Source organism: Pyxicephalus adspersus, chromosome 5, assembly GCF_032062135.1.
Source record: "Pyxicephalus adspersus chromosome 5, UCB_Pads_2.0, whole genome shotgun sequence".
Classification (NCBI taxonomy): Eukaryota; Metazoa; Chordata; class Amphibia; order Anura; family Pyxicephalidae; genus Pyxicephalus; species Pyxicephalus adspersus.
In genome coordinates this window covers 89,309,021-89,328,362 of record NC_092862.1, presented here as the reverse complement: position 1 = coordinate 89,328,362, position 19,342 = coordinate 89,309,021, and the positions used below count along the sequence as shown (strand labels likewise).

Sequence of the window (19,342 nt, the reverse complement as noted above, 5' to 3'; positions counted from 1 at the left end):
TTCACTAATGAAAGTGTATACTCTCCAGCCTTGGAGAGCTTTAATAAATCAGGGCCAAAGTGCGAGGGTTACTAACCTGTGGACATTGGGCAAACACAAAATAGAGATTAAGCTAGTTTATACAAACAAGCGTCTTCACACAGGATACCAACTCAAACCCACACTGGCGAGCTCATGGAGTCCTGAAAAAATTGAGTGAAGACTGACAGGAAGAATGTGAAGAATGTTCTCACCTGGCACCCGGCATCCACTTATATAATTCGCCCAAACCAGCCACGGCCCACTTCACCAGCCCGGCCACGGGCGCGGCCCACCCTAGCAGCCCGGCTACGGCTCACCTCCACCTCCTGTCCTCGACCACGGGACACCCCCGCAGCACTCCCACGGTGCACCTGGACAGCACGGGCATGAGTGCGGCCCACCTCCAGAGCATGTCTAGTGGTTGCCCGTGTGTTAGGGGGTGGGCGGGCAGGGGCACGGGGTGGACAGCCCGGGGCACTGGGTGGACTGGGAGGGGCACGGGGTGGACAGCCAGGGGCACGGGGTGGACGGCCAGGGGCACTGGGTGGACGGCCAGGGGCACTGGGTGGATGGGCAGGGGCACTGGGTAGACTGCCAGGCGCACTGGGTAGACTGCCAGGCGCACTGGGTGGACTGCCAGGCGCACTGGGTAGACTGCCAGGCGCACTGGGTGGACGGCCAGGGGCACTGGGTGGAGGGCCAGGCGCACAGGGTGGATGGCCAGGGTCACGGGGTGGAGCCGGAGGGAAGAATGGAGCAGGCTGCTCTGCAGGAGATGGGGGGCCAGCAGGGCTTATTGGGATTTGCCAACCCAGCCTTTGAATAATTGCCTGATGTAAGCGAGATTGTTGGCCTAGGGATTCACTTAACATGTTACAGAAATGGTCAACTCTGAACATGTAGGCATCCAAATTGGCCGATTGTTCTTGGACCGATTCTATCAGACGATGCACGGCCGCCAGATGTTGTTGGTTAAATTCTCGGTCCTGGCGATTTTGATTTAGGTTTTCATGTAGGAGCGTAAGGACCGGTTCAAAGTTATCAGAACTTGGGCCAGGCATCCTTGACTCCACTACTCTATCAAAATGGTCAACCAGCCTCTGAGTGAGGTTTAGAAGCTGGCTGCCCACACTGGGTTGACCCAATCCACCTGCATCCACTGGTTGCTATAAAGGGAAAAGAAAAAATTACTACAATATCATATACCTTTGTGGGTCACCATAACCCACAGTGTTATGTTGTCCTGTTTCTTCCTTTGCAGATTATTTCTAGCACATGGTAAACAGCGAGAAAGTATGACTTGTGTGTGTTCCTTTAAATTCTGGGCACAAAATTGCTTGTGTATTTCTTGTGTTGTGGATTTATTGCTCTTGTGTCCCATACCATGGATTTGAAAAACAATGATGGGTACTGCTATTTTGGACAGCCCTACTATCCTTCCTTTTGACCAGATTCCAAAGGAATCTAAGGTCAATCCTTCCTTTTCCCAGAATTCAATGTCCTGTGGGGTGGCGAAGGACTCTAATTGTGTTAGAAGTGTGTTGGTTTCAGTGGAAGCTGGGATGGCGAGCAGAAGTGTATCAGGGGGGCTAGTGGTGGGTGTGGTAGACTGAGCAGAGGCTTTGGCATGAAAATCTGCTAGTCTGTTGCCTCTGGCATTAAAAGAACTGTAAGAAGTGTGTGCTTGACATTTACCAATGGCTATTTGATTGGGGAGGTGAATTTTTAGTGATACATGAGTGTGACTCTGGCACTTCATCCTCTGGCCCTTTAAGACCTTTAAGAGGGCATTGAGCACAGAGACAGGACCGCTATTAGCAGGAGCATATTTTACACCTAATCCTGCAGTAGATTTTAGGATAACTTCATAACCAGACAACCTTTGTGCTGTTATGTGTTGAGTGGTTCAATTCTTAAGCAAGTGTAGTACAGCATGGGATGTGTAAAGTATGGTCTCGTGACACAAAGTTAGAAGTGAAACACTTTCTAGAGCCATTGTACATGCCGCCAGCACACGCAGACAGGCTGGCATGCCTTGCACAGTAACAGGCAGTGTCTTAGAGACATATGCCACAGGCCTCAATTTACCCAATATAAGCGCTCATGAATCCAGTGTCTGCAGAAATTGATCATGCCAAGAAAGCTGAGCAGCTGTTTCTTTGTCTGTGGGCAAGGCAGACTGGTAATGGCATGTACATGGCTGGGGGCTAGCAGCCAGGATCCTGGGGTTAAAAGCATTCCCAGGAATGTAACCTGTTGCAGACAGAACTGAACCTTTTCTGCGACACCCTCTGTCTCCCTTTTCCAGAAAACACAACAATGACACCTTGTCCCTCTGACATGCCTCCTGAGAGGGGCTACTGTACATAACAATAAAGTGGAACCATGCTGCGGCTGCCAGTTGGCAAGAACCTGCAGGAGGGCAATTGAGAAAACTGCTGGGGAGTCAACAAAACCCTGGGGCAAGCGGGACCAGGTATATTGTTGTCCCTTGAAAATAAAAGCCATAAGGGGCTAAGTCTCAGGTGATAATGGTATTGAGAAAAATGCACTGGCCAAATCAATAACACTGTAAAATTGGGTTATGGTGTTTAACATTATTGGTCATCTCGATGTGAAGTGACATCCTCATCATCCACATGACTCCGAGCACAGAGGGCAGGAGGGGACTGCTGCGTCTCAGGGCGTACTATTGAAAAAAAGTGGAAATACACACATTGTTAATGCAAGTCAAAAGAAGGTAAAAATACACCAAAGAGGTCATTTTCAAAAAATGATCTCATATTTCACCCCCAAGCATAAATACGTAAAAACACAATGCTATTTTGTTCTCAATGCTAATGACTAAACTGTTGCAATCCCAAAAAAATGCAAAAATAAATTTCATTTGTAATTAGGTAATGTAAAAGGTTTGAACTTACATGGTTGGCAAGCATCAGAGTCATCCCGGTAGTCCGCCCCTACCACCGTTTCTGGCCCGATGAATGGCAACGCCAATCTTTCGTACTCCCTGGGACGCTGCACAAAATGTTCAGGATAGGTCCCACTCCTTCCAGCCTCCTCCCCAGGAGCCTTTTGACGTGTCTGAAGATGTCACTCACACGTTTTTGACACTGGGTAATGGTCCGTTGGTTACTGCCCTCTGCATTAACACTCCTGGCAATTTCCTCCCAGAGTCCCTGCCTTACAGCATCGGAAGTCTGGGAGTGCAAGACCCCAGGGAGTCTAGGAAAATGTTGACTTAGGACTCCATGAGGGCTGCATTTTGCTCAGGAGTGAAGCTGGTTGCCTTGGAAGCAGAATCCCTGGTCCGGCTCAAACTGGCTGAGGTGTTAGGTTGAGGGACCAGGGGCCTAGATGTTACTTGGCCTGCTTCACAGAGCAACCTAGCAGGCCTGAGGGAGCTGCCTGTTGGTCTATGGACTAAAGACCCTGGGGTGGTAGTGGTGGTGGTGGTGGTGGTGGTGGCAGTGGTGGTGGCCATTCTCCTTGGCTCCATGTAACTAGAAGTCAAAAAATAAAAGAGTTATGGGACAACACACCCAAAACATTTTTTGGAGGAATAAAGTCAATGGTGTATTCTTACTTGTTGTTGTTCCTTTGTTCTTTGTTCTTTTTCCGTTTTTTCTTTTTTTTTTTTTCAGCAAGTTTTGGTTTTCATGACCAGAATGACTAAAAAACTCTGTGCAAATTTATAGAAATTTAACTCTGTGCAAACGCGCACGCAAACGCGCGCGCACGCACATTCATTCAAATGTGCGCAGGTTCAAGAATTTTGTTGAACTTGACTTGCTCTTCACAACTGCTGTTGTGGCATTTAACACCACATATCTAATCCTAGAGGAAGAGCAGCAGCAACAACAACAGCAGCATCCAGAAGAGCAAGCGTACACTTCACAGTACGGGCAAGTTTGAAAGTTTGCGTGACCGGGATGTCAAAAGGCGTTTCCGGCTGTCTCGCCAGGTCATCCATCACCTGTGCAGCTTGCTGGAAGAGAAAATTGCTCCAAAAATTAAGAGAAGCCAGGCAGTGCCAGGAATGACCAGGCTCTTGGCCACTCTGTATATTTTAGGAAGGGGTTCCTTTCAAACCTCCTCGGCCTTAATTTGTGGACTAAGCCAGCCTAAAGTTTCCAGGGTTTTTACGAAGGTCATCAATGCCATTGTGGACCTTCTCCCACTTTATGTGCATTTTCCTCAAACTGCTCAGGAGTGGAGGAAGGTAAAGGTGGATTTCTTCAGGCGAGCGGGATTTCCAAATGTTTTGTTGACCATTGACTGCACTCATGTGGCCATTCAGGCCCCTAAATTGCAGGAAATCTCGTTTCGCAACCGGAAGCGATATCATTCACTGAATGTACAAATAGTCTTTGATGCCAACAGGAAAATCATGAGTGCACGCACAGGTTTCCCAGGATCATGTCATGATGCCTATATCCTGCGTCAGACAGCCCTCTACCGGAAATTCATCTCTGGAGAAATGCCTGAGGGCTGGTTAATAGGTAATGTATACTGTTGTTACTGTAATACAACTAACAGTAGTCAAATCCTAAAGACATCTATTATGTTGCTATGGCCCTTTGCATTGTCAGAATGCCAGGCTATGACCTATATTGTAAATATGTCATATTTTGTGCTAACATCTAGTTTAGCAAATACTTTATAAATATTGTACAAAATTGGGAGCATGGGGGAAGAACTAACTTTCAGATATTCCCGGAAGCCCTAGTCTAATTACTGTTTTCACAGCTCACGGTACTTCAGTGTGGTAGTCAATAGTAACAATGTCTTCTAACAACCAAAAAGCAATAAAGTGACCGAAGAGCACAACCCTTAGGGACCTTTGTAAAAAAAACTCTAGTGTTACATTCACAGAACACTTACTATACCAAGAACTAACATGTATTATGTTTGTCTTTTTGCAGCTGACAAAGGATACGGGCAGCTTCCATGGCTTATGACACCTGTGCGTCACCCCCGGTCTGAAGCAGAGCATAATTGCAACAAGGCTCTGCAAAAAAGCCGGGGGAATGTGGAGCAAACCATCGGGCTGCTAAAAGCACGGTTTTTGTGCTTGGCGCGGCCCGGTGGTGAACTCCTGTACGCACCGTGGAAAGCTGCCCGAGTCATCATGGCATGCTGCATCCTGCACAACCTGTGCCTGCACCATAGGGATTCCTGGGACACTCCAGATGAACTCGAGCCAGAGGTACATCAACATTCTGCCTCTGGCTCCCAAAGCACAGCAGAGGGACGTCGAGTCAGAGATGAACTCATCGCTAATGTCTTTACGCGTGAGTATTTCCATATGTTTACAATGCATTTATTACATATTTCAGCACATCATGTTTGGGTTACAAACGAACCTAGGAGTTGAAGTCATAGAAAGCACACTTTAATCTGGTCTTTGGTTTGAGCAAAGCAATAAAATATGTTTGGCACTAAGTTAAATTGTCCTTGGCATTTTTCTATACAAAATGACTAATACGATTAGAACCATGTAAACACATAAATAAAGCACACTATCTGGTATGTAAGAGTGCTTGACCCTGCTTGTGAGCTTGGCAATCGATGTGGTTTGATGTTGTGCTTGGCAACCTGGACCTCCTTCCATCACCATCAGGTGTGTTAGAATGAGTATGCAACTCAGCTAGACAACTAATTAACAAACCAGTTTGGACAGAAAGTGGAAGTGTGTTTGTATACAATAGTGCTAAGATCAGGCAGCACAGCACAATGCCAACAAAGTGATAACACTACCACAAATGAACATTGAGTTGTGTGGCAGCAAATCAATATGCAATTGAGTCAAATGTCAGAGTAATACATATGTACATAATACATTCAAAAACCAATATCTGACTTTGAAAATGGGACAAAGGCAAACAGGGGTTTCAAGTAGTAGTTTGGAGTGGAAAGCATGCAGACATTTGTCCTGAATATTAGTTTAAAAAAAATGACAAAACATTGCCGAAGATTTGCTAAACAACAGAAACTGTCATTACAAACCAGGCACAAAAACATTGCAGCAAAAGATGAATAATGATGACAATAATCCTTTTTTCAATTATTTGATTTCTATCAAGCCAAACTACAATGACATTTTAATTAGATCACAAATGCTTAGTGACAATTTTTTACAATTCATACTATTGTGAGATGACATATTATGAAGTGTTAACTAGTATATATATAGCTTGATCTAAATTAGTTTGCAGTGTTGCAAAGCAAACCAAAAAGTATAAAAACAGTGCAACAAATGTAACAATAAATTAATTATTTTGTGAATAAGTACAATGTAACCCAAAAAAGTAGCACTTACCCAAAAGAAGATGAAGTATTAAAGATTCTAATTGACCTGTAATGGACTGTAGATACGCACAGAACAGAGAGCAGGTGTGCGCTAATTAATTGCTATGATCTCACCATTGACAGCTTAACAGATCCTCCTAAATCGCGCAGCTGAAATCTAATCACCTTAGCAGATTCGCGACCCCTATTGCCCATTATTATCAAGGCAGGAATCTGGCTGGCAGTGAAGGCGCGTGTATGAGCACACTCGGCTCCGGACCGCGGGAAACTGGCTCGCTGGAAGCGCGAACGTACGCGCATTTCATTGATGAATCAGGGCCCATGTGTGAATCCATGGTATTCCTGAATCCAGAATCTATTTTTATGCTAGAAATTAAAGAAATCATGAAGCAGGCCTGGAGGAAACACTTGATTTTGACTGGGGAAATATACAAATACTACCAGATTTCTCCAGCCACACACTGAGAATGCATCATATCCTACAGCCACTATTGGTAGTTATCCAGTCAACACAAGCATCTTATGAATGGGGATATCCCTTCCATTTACTGATCACTAAAAACAACATCACATTTGCCATACATTAGCATTCACAACTAGCGGAATTATTTCAAATATTGCAAGTTGACCCAATAGAGGCTCCTGATTGGTTGGTCATCCCACAAGACACTATAACCCACTCATTCAGACAATCAGGATTCGAAGGAAGAAACTGCCTTAGATCCACAAACTCCTAAAGGAAGATTGCAGCTACGTCAGGGGGGGTTAAACATATCATGATTCTCCTTTCCATAACTTTATCAAGCAAAATATTTAGGTAACCAAAGTTCCTCTTGGTTGGATTTTCTATTCTTACCTGATAAGGTACAACTTTACACCCTTCTGACTCACACAATCAAAACAAATTCAGAACACTTCTAGGTGACGGGGTCTGTTTGAGGCAGGTATGTAATTTGGAAACGTTTCATGATCTTTTCATTGACTCTTTCAGTAACTTAGTTTTGTTAGATATAGATACAAAGGCCTTTGTTATTTTACAAGGATAAGGGAAAAGTGGGAACTACCTGCCCTTGGTTAGTATTATCAAATAATAAGGTTGTTAGCCTACCCCAGGAAATAGTATAAGTAGAAAAATAAGACAAGAAGAGACTGGGGTTTGAAGGCTGATTATGAGAAATGTATTCAGTAGTGGAATATATTAGTAATTGTACAACACTCAATAATAATATAATCATATCATAAAAACAAAGTGAAATGGTCCCATTCCCCCAACCAGGGTATGTAGGGGATATGCATGGGACATGTATGCTAGACAATATAATTCCCTGACTAATGAAAACTTAACAATACAATAACTGGTTATTGAGTCCCGTCACGTTTCGCCTGTATCGCCTTCCTCAGGGGACTTTTGAATGGCACTATGTAAAGTTAGAAGCGTATGCGTTCGGTTGATGCAGGGATAGGTTCAAAGGATAATAAGTGTAATACCATTTTGGTAAGATGCCTATATCTGAGATAGTGTTGCATGGGAACGGGTATACCAGATGGTGGTGCCTGTTAAGTTGTAAAAAGCAGCAAGCTTGCATTGCTTTCATTGTGCAGTTTAAAAGTCCTCTAAGGAAGCCGAAACAGGCGAAACGCGTCTGGACTAAATAACCAGTTACTGTATTGTTAAGTTTTCATTAGTCAGGGAATTATTTTGCCTAGCATACATTTCCCATGCATATCCCCTCCTTAACCTGGTTGAAGGAATGGGACTACTTCACTTTGTTTTTATGATATGATTATGTATTTATTGAGTGTTGTATGACTAATAAAACCCACAACTAAATACATTTCCTATAATCTGCCTACAAGCCCCAGTCTCTTTTGTCTTTTATTTCTTTGTTATTTTCAATGTGTTTCTGTTACATGCAATTCAAGATAATAGATGAGCAGCCTTAAACATTGCTATTACTACATTTATCTCTTCTATTAGGGTATTCTACTTGACATTATTTGGTTTACTCCTGTTACAATAATAGAAAGGTTTACAATACGTTTGTTTTGTTTATACAGTTCTTTATTCTGAAATGTTTTTCAGGTATAACCAATTGGTATGATCGCTATGACCTTGATAACTCGTCTTCCACCACCCATATGACACCCTTCCCCCTTCTTTTCCCCTATCTCCACTCCTCAGTTATGCCTATACCCTCAGATACAAATTTACCCGCCCCTTTTCCCCTAATCCCCTTCCCTACTAGCCCCATATACTTGTCATCCACTTTCACAGAAAGTTTAGAAACAGATTTTTATCACTTAATGCTCACAGCCCTCATGGCCCTCACCCTTTGGGGAGGCTATCCTACTAATTGAGGATTTTAATCTCATTCTTAATCCCACATTGGATGTGTCTAAAGGGAACCTCCAGGAACTTTTATGCGGCATTGAGGAGGATCAAGCAGTTACTTCACTCCCTCCCACTTACAGATATCTGTCGGATCCTCCACCCCACAGAGAAAGACTAAACCTTCTATTCTTCAATGCATAAAATGTATTCCAGAATAGATTTTTTTTTGATCAAGCATCACTCATTTTCTCCTATATTGGGGTATTCACTATTTGAGATCATGCTCCTATTTCCATTACGATACAAACCGCTATCGACTTGTCCATATCATATTCCTGGAAATTGAATGATTCCCTCTTGGAGTCTTCAGAGGTACACAATAAGGCTGAATATGAGCTTAAAGCATTTTTTCAGTTAAACTGTACGTCATTTGAAATTGAGGGAGGCGAAACTACATTTTCTATTAAGGATGCTGTATAAGTTGGAAATAACACATAAGAGGCAGCATACTCCAAATACTAAGTAGCAGAATATACGCACCAGAGAACAAATTAAAGAGCTGTATCATTTTAAAACAAATTTTTTACCAACCAAATACAAAGGATTTTACTATGAACATGCTAATAAATGTGATTGGGCAATAACCCAAGCTCTACGAGAAAAAACGGCTCAGACATTTATCCCTAGTATCGACTTCTCAGCTGGTAGACTGGTATAATCCAGTAGAAATCAGTCCTTTCCCTCATATAGGAAGAAATCATATCTAATTGGTGCCTACCTTTATTCTTCTGGTCTCCCATCTATACCAGAAGAACACACAGAAACTCTTAATGCCCCGATCACAGTAGAGAAATTATCATCTGCCGTTTTAAGGGCAGCAACAGGCAAAGCATCAGGTCCTGATGGCCTGACTTTCTGCTACTATAAGAGTTTCCTACCGATTTTGACCCCAAATTTTCTCAAAGCCTTTAATGCCAATACACAAGGAGTTGCCTTACCCAGGGATGGTCTCTCAGCCCACATAGCAGTACTTCCTAAACCCGCTAAAGAACCCAATTTCCTGTACTAGTTACAGGGCACATATCACTTTTGAATTGTGATCTCAGAGCAGTATCTTAGCTAGAGTTAGCTTAAGTGGGCTAAGACAGATTTTTCCTAGCTGGGGACACATATCCCTGCTAATTTATCTAGAAAAAAACAAACTCTTTTTATGGTTCAGTAGGTGTAGCGTTTTAAAGTTAAACATTATGCTGCAATTGTTGTTGTTGTTATTGTTATGTATTATACAAATTTAGACAGGAGTTTCTCCGCTTTGTCTGAAAAAAGCACAATCCATGTATTATCAAATTGTTAGACTACCTAAAACTAAAGCGAACATATCTTTGTAAATGTAACTGCAAGTGGAGGACTTTTGTGGATAACCCCCCCTAAAATGTCATCCCTATGGCCATCACAAGATACGAAAAACTATACCTGTCATACCTTGCTACCCTGTCAAACCTAGCTGGCCTCTTACCTTCTGTGAACCCCAATTTCTCTTTAACAGTAAAGAAAGGGAAATGTTAGATAAGTGGGGGACTCTTGTGGCTACCCCCCTGTTAGAAAAAAGCATATATTTTACATATAGTATAGGATTGTAGTTAGAGAATGTATGAGCAAGATCATTGAAAGATAAGTGAAGCGCTGTATACTTTTAACGTTGTTATCCATGTAAGAATTTGAGGCATCCCTATTTCTGCATGAAAACCTAGGACTCTGGTTTCTAATGGAACAGAGGTCAATGAGAAAGAGCTGGGTATTTTCTGTTCACTCCTTATGTTTTCAACAAGTAGTAGAGTAAAGTTATATTTAACATTACCTTTTTAAGTTTGTATGCTAGTAAGTAAGCATGATGTAATCTATATCCAATGTATGTTAATAGGAAATTTATATATAAATGGAGTTACTTGAGGGTGTAGTAAGAGAATAGACCATCGTATTCTCTCATGAACTAATCCATACTATCAGGTTATATCTTCATATGCTTTCTTTTTAATTACTTTGTGAACTTTTTTACAATTTTGTGTTTTTGTGTGCCTTAAATAAATACTTTTTATTTTGATGGAAGACTTCTCCAGCACATATTTCATTCACTAAAACCTTTCTTCTGAAAGTTACTATTTTTATCACCCCCCAACTAAGATTTTATCACTCCTGCCATAACATGGTGCCCTGTCACATATAAATTTCCGCTTAAGTTCTTTGAACCCCAATTTATCCCGAAAGGGGAGCTTAAGGTATAGTAAAATATAGAGGGGGGGGGGGGGGGCTCTTGTGGCTAACTCCCGCTAAAATTTTATTGCTGCGACGCTATACCTATCATACAATGCTATCGGGTCACAAATATCTGGCCACCCACCTTCTTTGAACCCTAATTTCTCAGAAACAGGGAGATGTAGGAACCTGAAGATCTAGCAGTAAGAACATGTACCCCTTGGCAATCTGTCACATGATTTGTATTTCTCTGGAAGTAGTTTCTGCTCTTTGGTATGGGAATGGTGTGCTGGGAGCAATATATGACTGGTCAGCACTTTAAGTTAGCTTTATTTTGTATCTTTCATTAATAAAATGAGCATCAAATGGTGAGTGCAGAAACTCCTGATTTGTCATTTATTTTATTTGGTGCATGTATGTTACAGTAACTAGAAGCATTTCAATTTAATTTCATTTTAAATTAAAACTATTCTAATTTTAAACATACAACTTTAATGTTTATTTGCATTGTGGCAAGGAGACAATATGTAAACTCGTTTCGACTTATTTATAGATTAAGTTCTCATTTATATATAACCCTTGCAAATTCATACACTAAACAGGTTGTAATGCCTCTTGCTTCCCCTCCCAGCCCCTCTTTAGCCCCCTCTTCCTTTCTTTCCACAAACCTCCTCCCCTCTTTCTCTTTTTCTGTTTCTAACTTCTTTTGTTTCAGAAATGGAAAAAGTTTCTCAGTGACCTGTTATTAAAAAGGACTGTTTTTGTATACTGTTCTATTGTTATCACAGGTCAACAAAAAATTAGTTTTGATATTCATCAGAAACCACAGCAAACTTTTCTAAATCAGTTTTTTGAGCAGATTTCAGATCTGTTTTCAGTTGTTCCCGTACAGTTCCTGAGTTATGAGTACTATTATAGTTAACATTGCACGTGCATGTATTTTGTACTAAAATGTAAGCACCATTGAAGTGAATGTAATACATCTTCAGTGTGAAGTAAAATAAGGCACACTGTGGTATAGATCTACTGAACAGTGTCTGTCAGGTACCATTGTTTCTTCATAAATGCTTGGAGTATGATTTTCTTGTGTACTCTTTGTTTGGATTGTCGCGGTAAAGCATCCAGCATTAGCCATCATACTTTCATTCAAGAAACCTTGGTAGCCATGCTGTTTGTCACTCACCATACCAAGATTTTCTATGAAGAATTCTAGATGTGAGTGCAAGAAATGTATTTTTAATGACATGTGACACCCCAGTTTCTGTTATGAATCATGCAGATTCTGAACTCCTTCCTTGTATGCAGGAGACTTATGGTTGCTCAGGAATATTTCACACAGTCACTTAAAAGCATCCCAAGCTTCTAGCTCAGCAGCTGAGAGAAACTGTTTGAAAACATCATCCTGCAAAACAGTCTTGATCTGTAGCCCCATAAATATCTCTTCCTTCATTTTTGCAGTGCTTATGTTTGGAAACTTCTCAACAAGGTACTGAAAACCCACAGAATTTGATTTACCCATGGTCTTTACAAGGTTCTTCATCAAGCCTAACTTGATACGGAGAGGTGGCAGAAATATTTTATGCGGCTCAACCAGAGGCAGAAACCTAATACTGCTTGTTCTGGGATTATAGGAATCTCTTGTTACCTCCTTGCATTCCTATCAGCAAGCCAATGACCTTTAGATCCCCACAGATGTTCCACTGGTGTGTTTTATACTGGATTGCTTCAAGTAGTAACTTCATGTTGTCATAGGTCTCGTTTAGGTTAACAGAATGGGCAATCAGTAAACTTGGTTTGGAATTACCATAATGCAGTAAGACTGCTTTCAAGCTTCTTTTAGAGGAATCAATGAAGATACGCCATTCAGATGGAACATGCTCTTGTGACAAACTGTTAAAGAGTGTATTTATATCATAACAGTACCACAGTGAGACATCACTAGTGAAGAACGTTGTCAAGTTATAATTTTGTTTTTTTTTTTTTTTTTTGTAGTGAGTTACAGTTACACCCTTGTAAGCAAGTGCTTGTTTAAGGCTTGAAGCAAGTTCTGCTTTGTTTTTGGAGAGATTTAGATCACAAATGAGATCATTCAGGTCTGCTTGTGTAAAGGTCTCTGGCTCTGAATCTTCATCGGCCAAATAGTCAGGATCAGATAATTTGGGGTTATAATTGGCTGCAAATCCAGTCCATTCCTCATCACCTTCTAAAGAAGCAAGTCCATCATGTGGCGGTACCAAAGCTGGCAAAGAATCATCATGGGGTACAGGCCTAATTGCAGAATCGAGGCTGGGATATACAATTTTGTGCTTAGTTTTAACTGAAAATCCACTTTTGTTGATGCAGCAAAAATAGCAGTTGATTAGATGGTACTGCAGTTCTCTCTACACCATCGGGATTGCAAATAGCATTGCTGCTTTAGGCCGATTTAGCCAGTCATGCAGTCAGTTGGAATAACTGGTACAGATGACATGTGGGGCATAAGATTTATCCTGGTCACCAAGTGGACAGCCGAAATATAATTTGTATATATTTTTAAGATCTGTGGTAATTTGGCGACGTTGTGCTTTTGTCCTGAATGAACCACACACGTAACAGAACCTGTCTGGATCATTAAGGCAATTTTGGGACATGATGACAAATTAAATCAATCGCAGTTAGTGCGATCTCTAACCTTAAAAAAGAAAACTGTCCCTAAATGTTGTAATATGTTAAGGCTATTTATAATGAATTTCACATAATATATAATGCATCACAAAAACTAGACGTGCTGGAGAAAAACTGAACACAGATTTGAAATCCGCATAAAAAATACTAAAAAGCCCACATAAAATTTTATCTGATGAAAATTACATGTTGACCTGTGTTAATATTATCTTTGTATTTGGATGCTGAATGAAAAATAAAGTACAAAAAGAAAAAGACTATCTTGTCTCTCAGCTTGTCTCTGAAACCTTTCCTGTCTTTAGATTGAATAATGGTGTTGAAATGTTTCTCCGCCTTTTGGCTAGGACCAAGTGTAGTATCAACTTTGTCCTTTAGGGGTGTCAAGGCTTTTTAAGCTGAGATGGTGGAGAATCATTTGTATCTATTCAAGCCATTAGGTCCTGGTGAGGTACCTTCTGCTCAGCCTTCTAGGATCGTTGAATAAATTAGGCTTCACCTTCTTGCTGCTATAAGGCTAGAGGCTTAGCCCTCCCCTGAAATGAGATTGCGATCACCCGTTCCCCCTATTTTGTGTCACTACCCCGGTGGTGCACACAGGGGTAGCCTTTCTAAAGGCAACGAGCTGAAGAACAGATCGCCAGGAAGCAACAAGCAGAAGACACCAAGGAAGCCAAAACTAGAAGCTGCAGCTGAAGCCTATGGTGTCCGAGACGGAATTAGCAGAAATGGCTCTAAAGAAGTCTACGCAGATGACAAAGCACTTCACTCTGGCTCAAGCCAGGGGAAGAGACCCAGCTCCAGCAGGACCTGCCCCAGCGGCACCACCAGCAGCAGAGACCAGCAGGACACACCAGTCTGCCGACGGTGTTCCTATCCTGGAACCCTGGATAAAACAGATGGTGGTGTTGAAGCTGAAGGAGGTGGATGGAAGAATCCTGGACATGACCCCCGAAGTGTTTGGCAGGAAGATGGTCCTGGAGCAAGGCTTTTCCGAGGTCGTGACCCTCTCCTTTCAAGCCTTCATGAAGGGAATTTTCTACATCACTTTTCTCTCGTTACAGGTATGTAGAAGATACTGGGAAAAGGTGAAGGCGGCAGAATCAAAATCCCCTTTCAGCAATTTCATTGTCAATTCTCCCATTCAAAGAGAATCCTGTCAGTTATCACTAATACTCTTGATCCTGCAGGTTCAGCCTCCACCGATGCCCCTCTAACTTTGGAGGAGCTGTCCTAGAAGACTGACCCCTTCCCCCGTCCATTCCGCTGTCAGACAAGGCTGCCCTCTGTCACCTTTTCTTTTTGTCTGTCGTATAGAGCTTTTCGCCGAGTGCATCAGACAGAACCCAGAGATCAGAGGGGTCACCGCACCAGTACGAGACAAAAAGGAAGCCAAGTGCTCTCTCTACATGGACGACATAACGGTGTTCTGCCCGGACAAGCGTTCCATTGACATGCTCATCCACATCTGCGAAGACTTCGACCAAGCTTCAGGGGCAAGAGTCAACTGCGGTAAGTCGGAAACCATGCTCTTCGGGAATAGGTACCTGCCTACTTCTGCGCCCATCTCTTTTAACATCAAGCCAGATGTCATCAAGATCCTCTGCGTCAGGTTCGGAATAGAGGGAGCAGCCCTAAACTCTTGGGAAGAGAAGCTAGAAGGCAGAAATCAGAAATACGGCAGAAGTTCTGCCTTTGGAGCCTCAGAGATCTCACCATCAAAGGGAAAGCACTGGTACTCCACAGCTAGTTTCTCCCTGTGTACCTCATCCAGGTCTGGCTAGTTTCTCCCTGTGTACCTCATCCAGGTCTGGCCTACCCGCACCAACACCTGCAAGGTCTGAAAATGACTCGTGACATCTGAAAACGACTCGTTTTCAGGTAATTACCAGAGAAATCCATTGTGCTTCAACCACTACAATGTAAATTATGCCGCCTTATATTTATATATATATATATATATATATATATATATATATATATATATATAAATTATTTTAATTACTATAATTATATATGTAATATATATTATTATATATCCTCCTCTACTTTTTTTTGTTTTTTCTTGAAAAGCTGTTTACTGGTGTACAAACCTAAAGGGTCGGATCATGAAAATGATTATGGAATTGTAAACAAACAATATTAACATTTTTAACAGCTAACGCAAAGTACACAGTTGATCGAGCATCCCTTAAAGTTTATAGTATTCCTGCTGGCACCCGCATATCGAACCACGAAAACCTCTTTCTCGGAAACATTCCAAAAACTGTAATACTAGCGTTTGTGGACAACGGCTTGTTTTCAGGTAATTACCAGAGAAATCCATTGTGCTTCAACCACTACAATGTAAATTATGCCACCTTATATTTGGATGGACAGCAGATGCAAGCTGCAAGCTGCAAGACTGTTTCAATCTAATTTTCAAGCTGCCTTAGCTGTTCGCGAATATATGGCCCTCGTACATATTTCGGGGAAGCAAAGGACTGACAGCGCTTTATCGGTGGATCCTTCAGATTTTGTAAACAGTTCCACTTTATTCGCTTTTGATTTATCACCTGATCAAGAACCTGGTGGACATTTCTTCCTAGTAAAAACCGTGAATCTCAGGGCTGAAATTAGATTTGCGGAACCTACGCAAAACACTATTGACGTGATTGTGTATTCAATTCATGAGAATATTATTGAAATAAATAGCAGAAGAGAAGTATTGTACGATTTTCAATAAAATGAATAACTATGATAGTACCAGCGTTATTAAATCAGACTTTCGTGCCCAGCGCATCTTTAAAGGCGTATTTCCATGTGATTTATTACCGGGAAACAGTCATCGACAGACCGGCGGTCTATATTGTAAACACGGATAAATCGCATCAGAGGGGAAAGCACTGGATTTTAATGATATTATGTATGAATGATTTGTCTATTTTTTTTGATAGTTATGGAATATCACCTGAAAATGAAATATTTCCTGATGAATTCATGCAATTTTTATCGTGAAATTCTAAGATTATAAGCTATCAAAACAAGCAAATACAGGACGCCACTAGTTCAGTCTGCGGCAATTACTGCATCTATATCTTGCATTCTATTGCTAAAGGGATGCCTTTTGAAAATGTATTAAAAACATTCACAAACGATTTTAGAAAAAATGACCGCATTGTACGTGACTATGTAGCAAAGCGATTGAAACCATTATGTCTGCGTTGTTGTATTTACAATCAAACATGCATACCCTACTGTGATAATAAATAAATGTAACATTGAGCGACGTAAATAAAGATAATTTGTTTTAAGCACATAAGGCGTCTTTTATTTTATTTACAGTATTAAACATAATCGTAAATTGTTTTAAAATCCCCTTGACATGACTGGACATGCCAGGACATGTCTTGACAATAGGCGGTGATTTGCCAGGTTAGGTTGGGGGGGGGGCATGTCTGGGCAATAGACGATAAATGGTTGGAGAGTGAGTGGAATATTAGAGGACTAGGGGAAGGGCTGGAGATGGGATGGATGTGGGACGGGCTTTGGAGGGATTATGGGCAGAGTGGGCGGGGAAATGGGCGTGTCAACCTGTCACTTTTAGTTTGACAACAAGTACATACGCTTTACTACTTCTGTTGGCCAAGATTTTAGCTAAGATTTTCACATCCACATTCAATAGTGAAATTGGTTTAAAATTGGTCCAAGTGTGTGGGTCTAGTGAAGGTTTAGATATCATGGCAATAAATGTGCTTAAAGACTCCGGTAGAAAATTATTGCCTCTTTTTAAGCAGTTAAAGAGGTAACATAGATAGTGTGAAATCACACCAATCATTTTTTTTATAGAACAGTAGCGAAAACCCATCTGGTCCTGGGCGATTACCAGGGGTCATATCTTTAATGGGCGATCTGACTTCCAATTCCATAACATCTTTTTGCACAAGTTTTAAATCTGTGTGTTGCAATCCAGGTAATTGAATGTTAGTAAAGAATTCCTCTGCCTTTTGTTGATCCAAAGTCGGAGGCGTTGAATATAGCTCAGCCAGGTGAGACTGGAATTCCTGTATGATTATTTTTGGTTTTGCTATTAAGCTGTTTATTTGCGGTGTGTAGTGTAATGGGTGTAGCTTTAGGTGTAAAGGTTTGCAGTAGCCTGGCTAATAGAGCACCTGGTTTGTTACCACATTGATAGAACCTGTGTGTGTTCCATTGCAGGCTACATTCATCTCTCTTAGCCAAACCTAAATTCAACTCTGTACGAATTTTGTGGAGGGCTATACCTGTTGCTATGATGGGTTTCAGTTTATGTAGTTGAACTGCTCTAGAGTATTCTATTTCCAAACGTGTTTGTATCTGGGTACGTTCTTTCTTCTTAGTCGAGGCTATTAGTAGTAGCTGTCCTCGTATGACTGATTTATAAGCCTCCCATAATGTTGTATAAGATGATAGTGAACCAGAATTAAGGGAGAAGTATTCTCTGGAACGGGTCAACAATTTACAGACTATATCTGGATATGACAACAAAGAATTATTGATCGACCAGGAGTGGGCTTATGATTGAATAATTAAGGACCTACAGGTAATAATCACTGGGTCATGGTCAGACCATGGCACCATAGGAATATGTGCTCTCAGAATTTCAGGCAGAAAAGTATAAAGTGCCCAAACATGGTCGATTCTGGAAAATGATTGATGTGCTAATGAATAAAATGTATAGTCTCGGCCTAATGAATCTCTCCAGACATCAGTCAAGCCCATTACTTTAAATAGCTTTAATATAGCTTTTCTATCTGTAGATAAGATTCCGAGGAGTTAGAGCTTCTATCTAGCTATAATCTTTAATCTCCGCAACATATAAGGGGACATACATTCAAATATTGTTTGACTTCCTGAAGAATCTTTGGATAAAAAAACTATTGTGGGGTTATTCGGGGCACATTATGTAAGAAATGTAACCTCAAAATTTTTAATAGTACCCTGCAAAATCAGGTAGCGCCCATCCGGGTCTACTATCCGCGACTTACATACAAAAGGGAGTTTTTTATGAAAGACAATTAGGACCCCTCTATATTTAGATACAGCTCACCCGTAAAAAAAATTGTGGATACTGCGCATGTATAATTTTGGGACAGGATGAAATAGAGAAATGGGTTTCTTGAACACAAGCAACACCTATTCCAGATTTATGGAATAGTCAAACACTTTTTTCCTCCTTGCAGGTGAATTTATTTCCTGCGCATTTACGGTTAGTACTTTAGGAGCCATATTTCAACATTGCAATAAAAACGCCGCTTTTGCCTCCTCCCTCCTTAACACAACCATTTAGGTAAAAATCATCCGTGGAACAAATACAAAAACAAGAGAAAACAAAAAAATTTACATCTATAATACATAGACAGAGCAAACGGAAAAATAGTGGGGTCTCCACTATAAGGAGGGGAACCACACTTGATGGTCAGAAACCCCCACTGGGGGCAACTGAGATCAAGTGCACCCACTCCTCCCCCAATACTCGGAGGGGTCGGTGCACTAAGTTTAAGGTGCATGTGTGAATGAAACAGGCAGTATGATTAAATGTATTTGTAGAATGTCCCAACAGGTTCCTAAAATCAATACACTCACAAGAATTATTACTGTAAAAGATTAGGAAGGATGAAAAACCTTTGAGGTCAAGTGAGAGAGTATCTGGGAGCCACTGGGTGATTTATATAGTACAGAAGCTCTCTTCTCTGTTGTTACCAGGACCTCTTTTGGCGGTGTTCTCTGATAAAAAGGTGTTTG

General features: G+C 41.2%; 2 protein-coding genes across 2 annotated transcripts in view; one reads left to right on the top strand and one right to left on the bottom strand.

The window, feature by feature from the left end:
* Positions 1-19,342, bottom strand: part of ADCY1 (adenylate cyclase 1) — a 496,503-nt gene that overhangs the window by 68,573 nt on the left and 408,588 nt on the right. The window lies entirely within an intron of this gene.
* On the top strand, positions 1,297-5,398 carry LOC140331840 (putative nuclease HARBI1). Its single transcript, XM_072413171.1, has 3 exons — positions 1,297-1,314; positions 3,863-4,523; positions 4,947-5,398. The coding sequence occupies exons 1-3, from the start codon at positions 1,297-1,299 to the stop codon at positions 5,396-5,398; spliced, it is 1,131 nt and encodes a 376-aa protein (XP_072269272.1).

What these genes read in the sequence shown, in the direction of transcription:
- LOC140331840 (XM_072413171.1), top strand. An exon ending in GCCTGAGGGCTGGTTAATAG is followed by an intron (nt 4,524 to 4,946) that starts GTAATGTATACT and finishes GTCTTTTTGCAG; the next exon opens with CTGACAAAGGATACGGGCAG.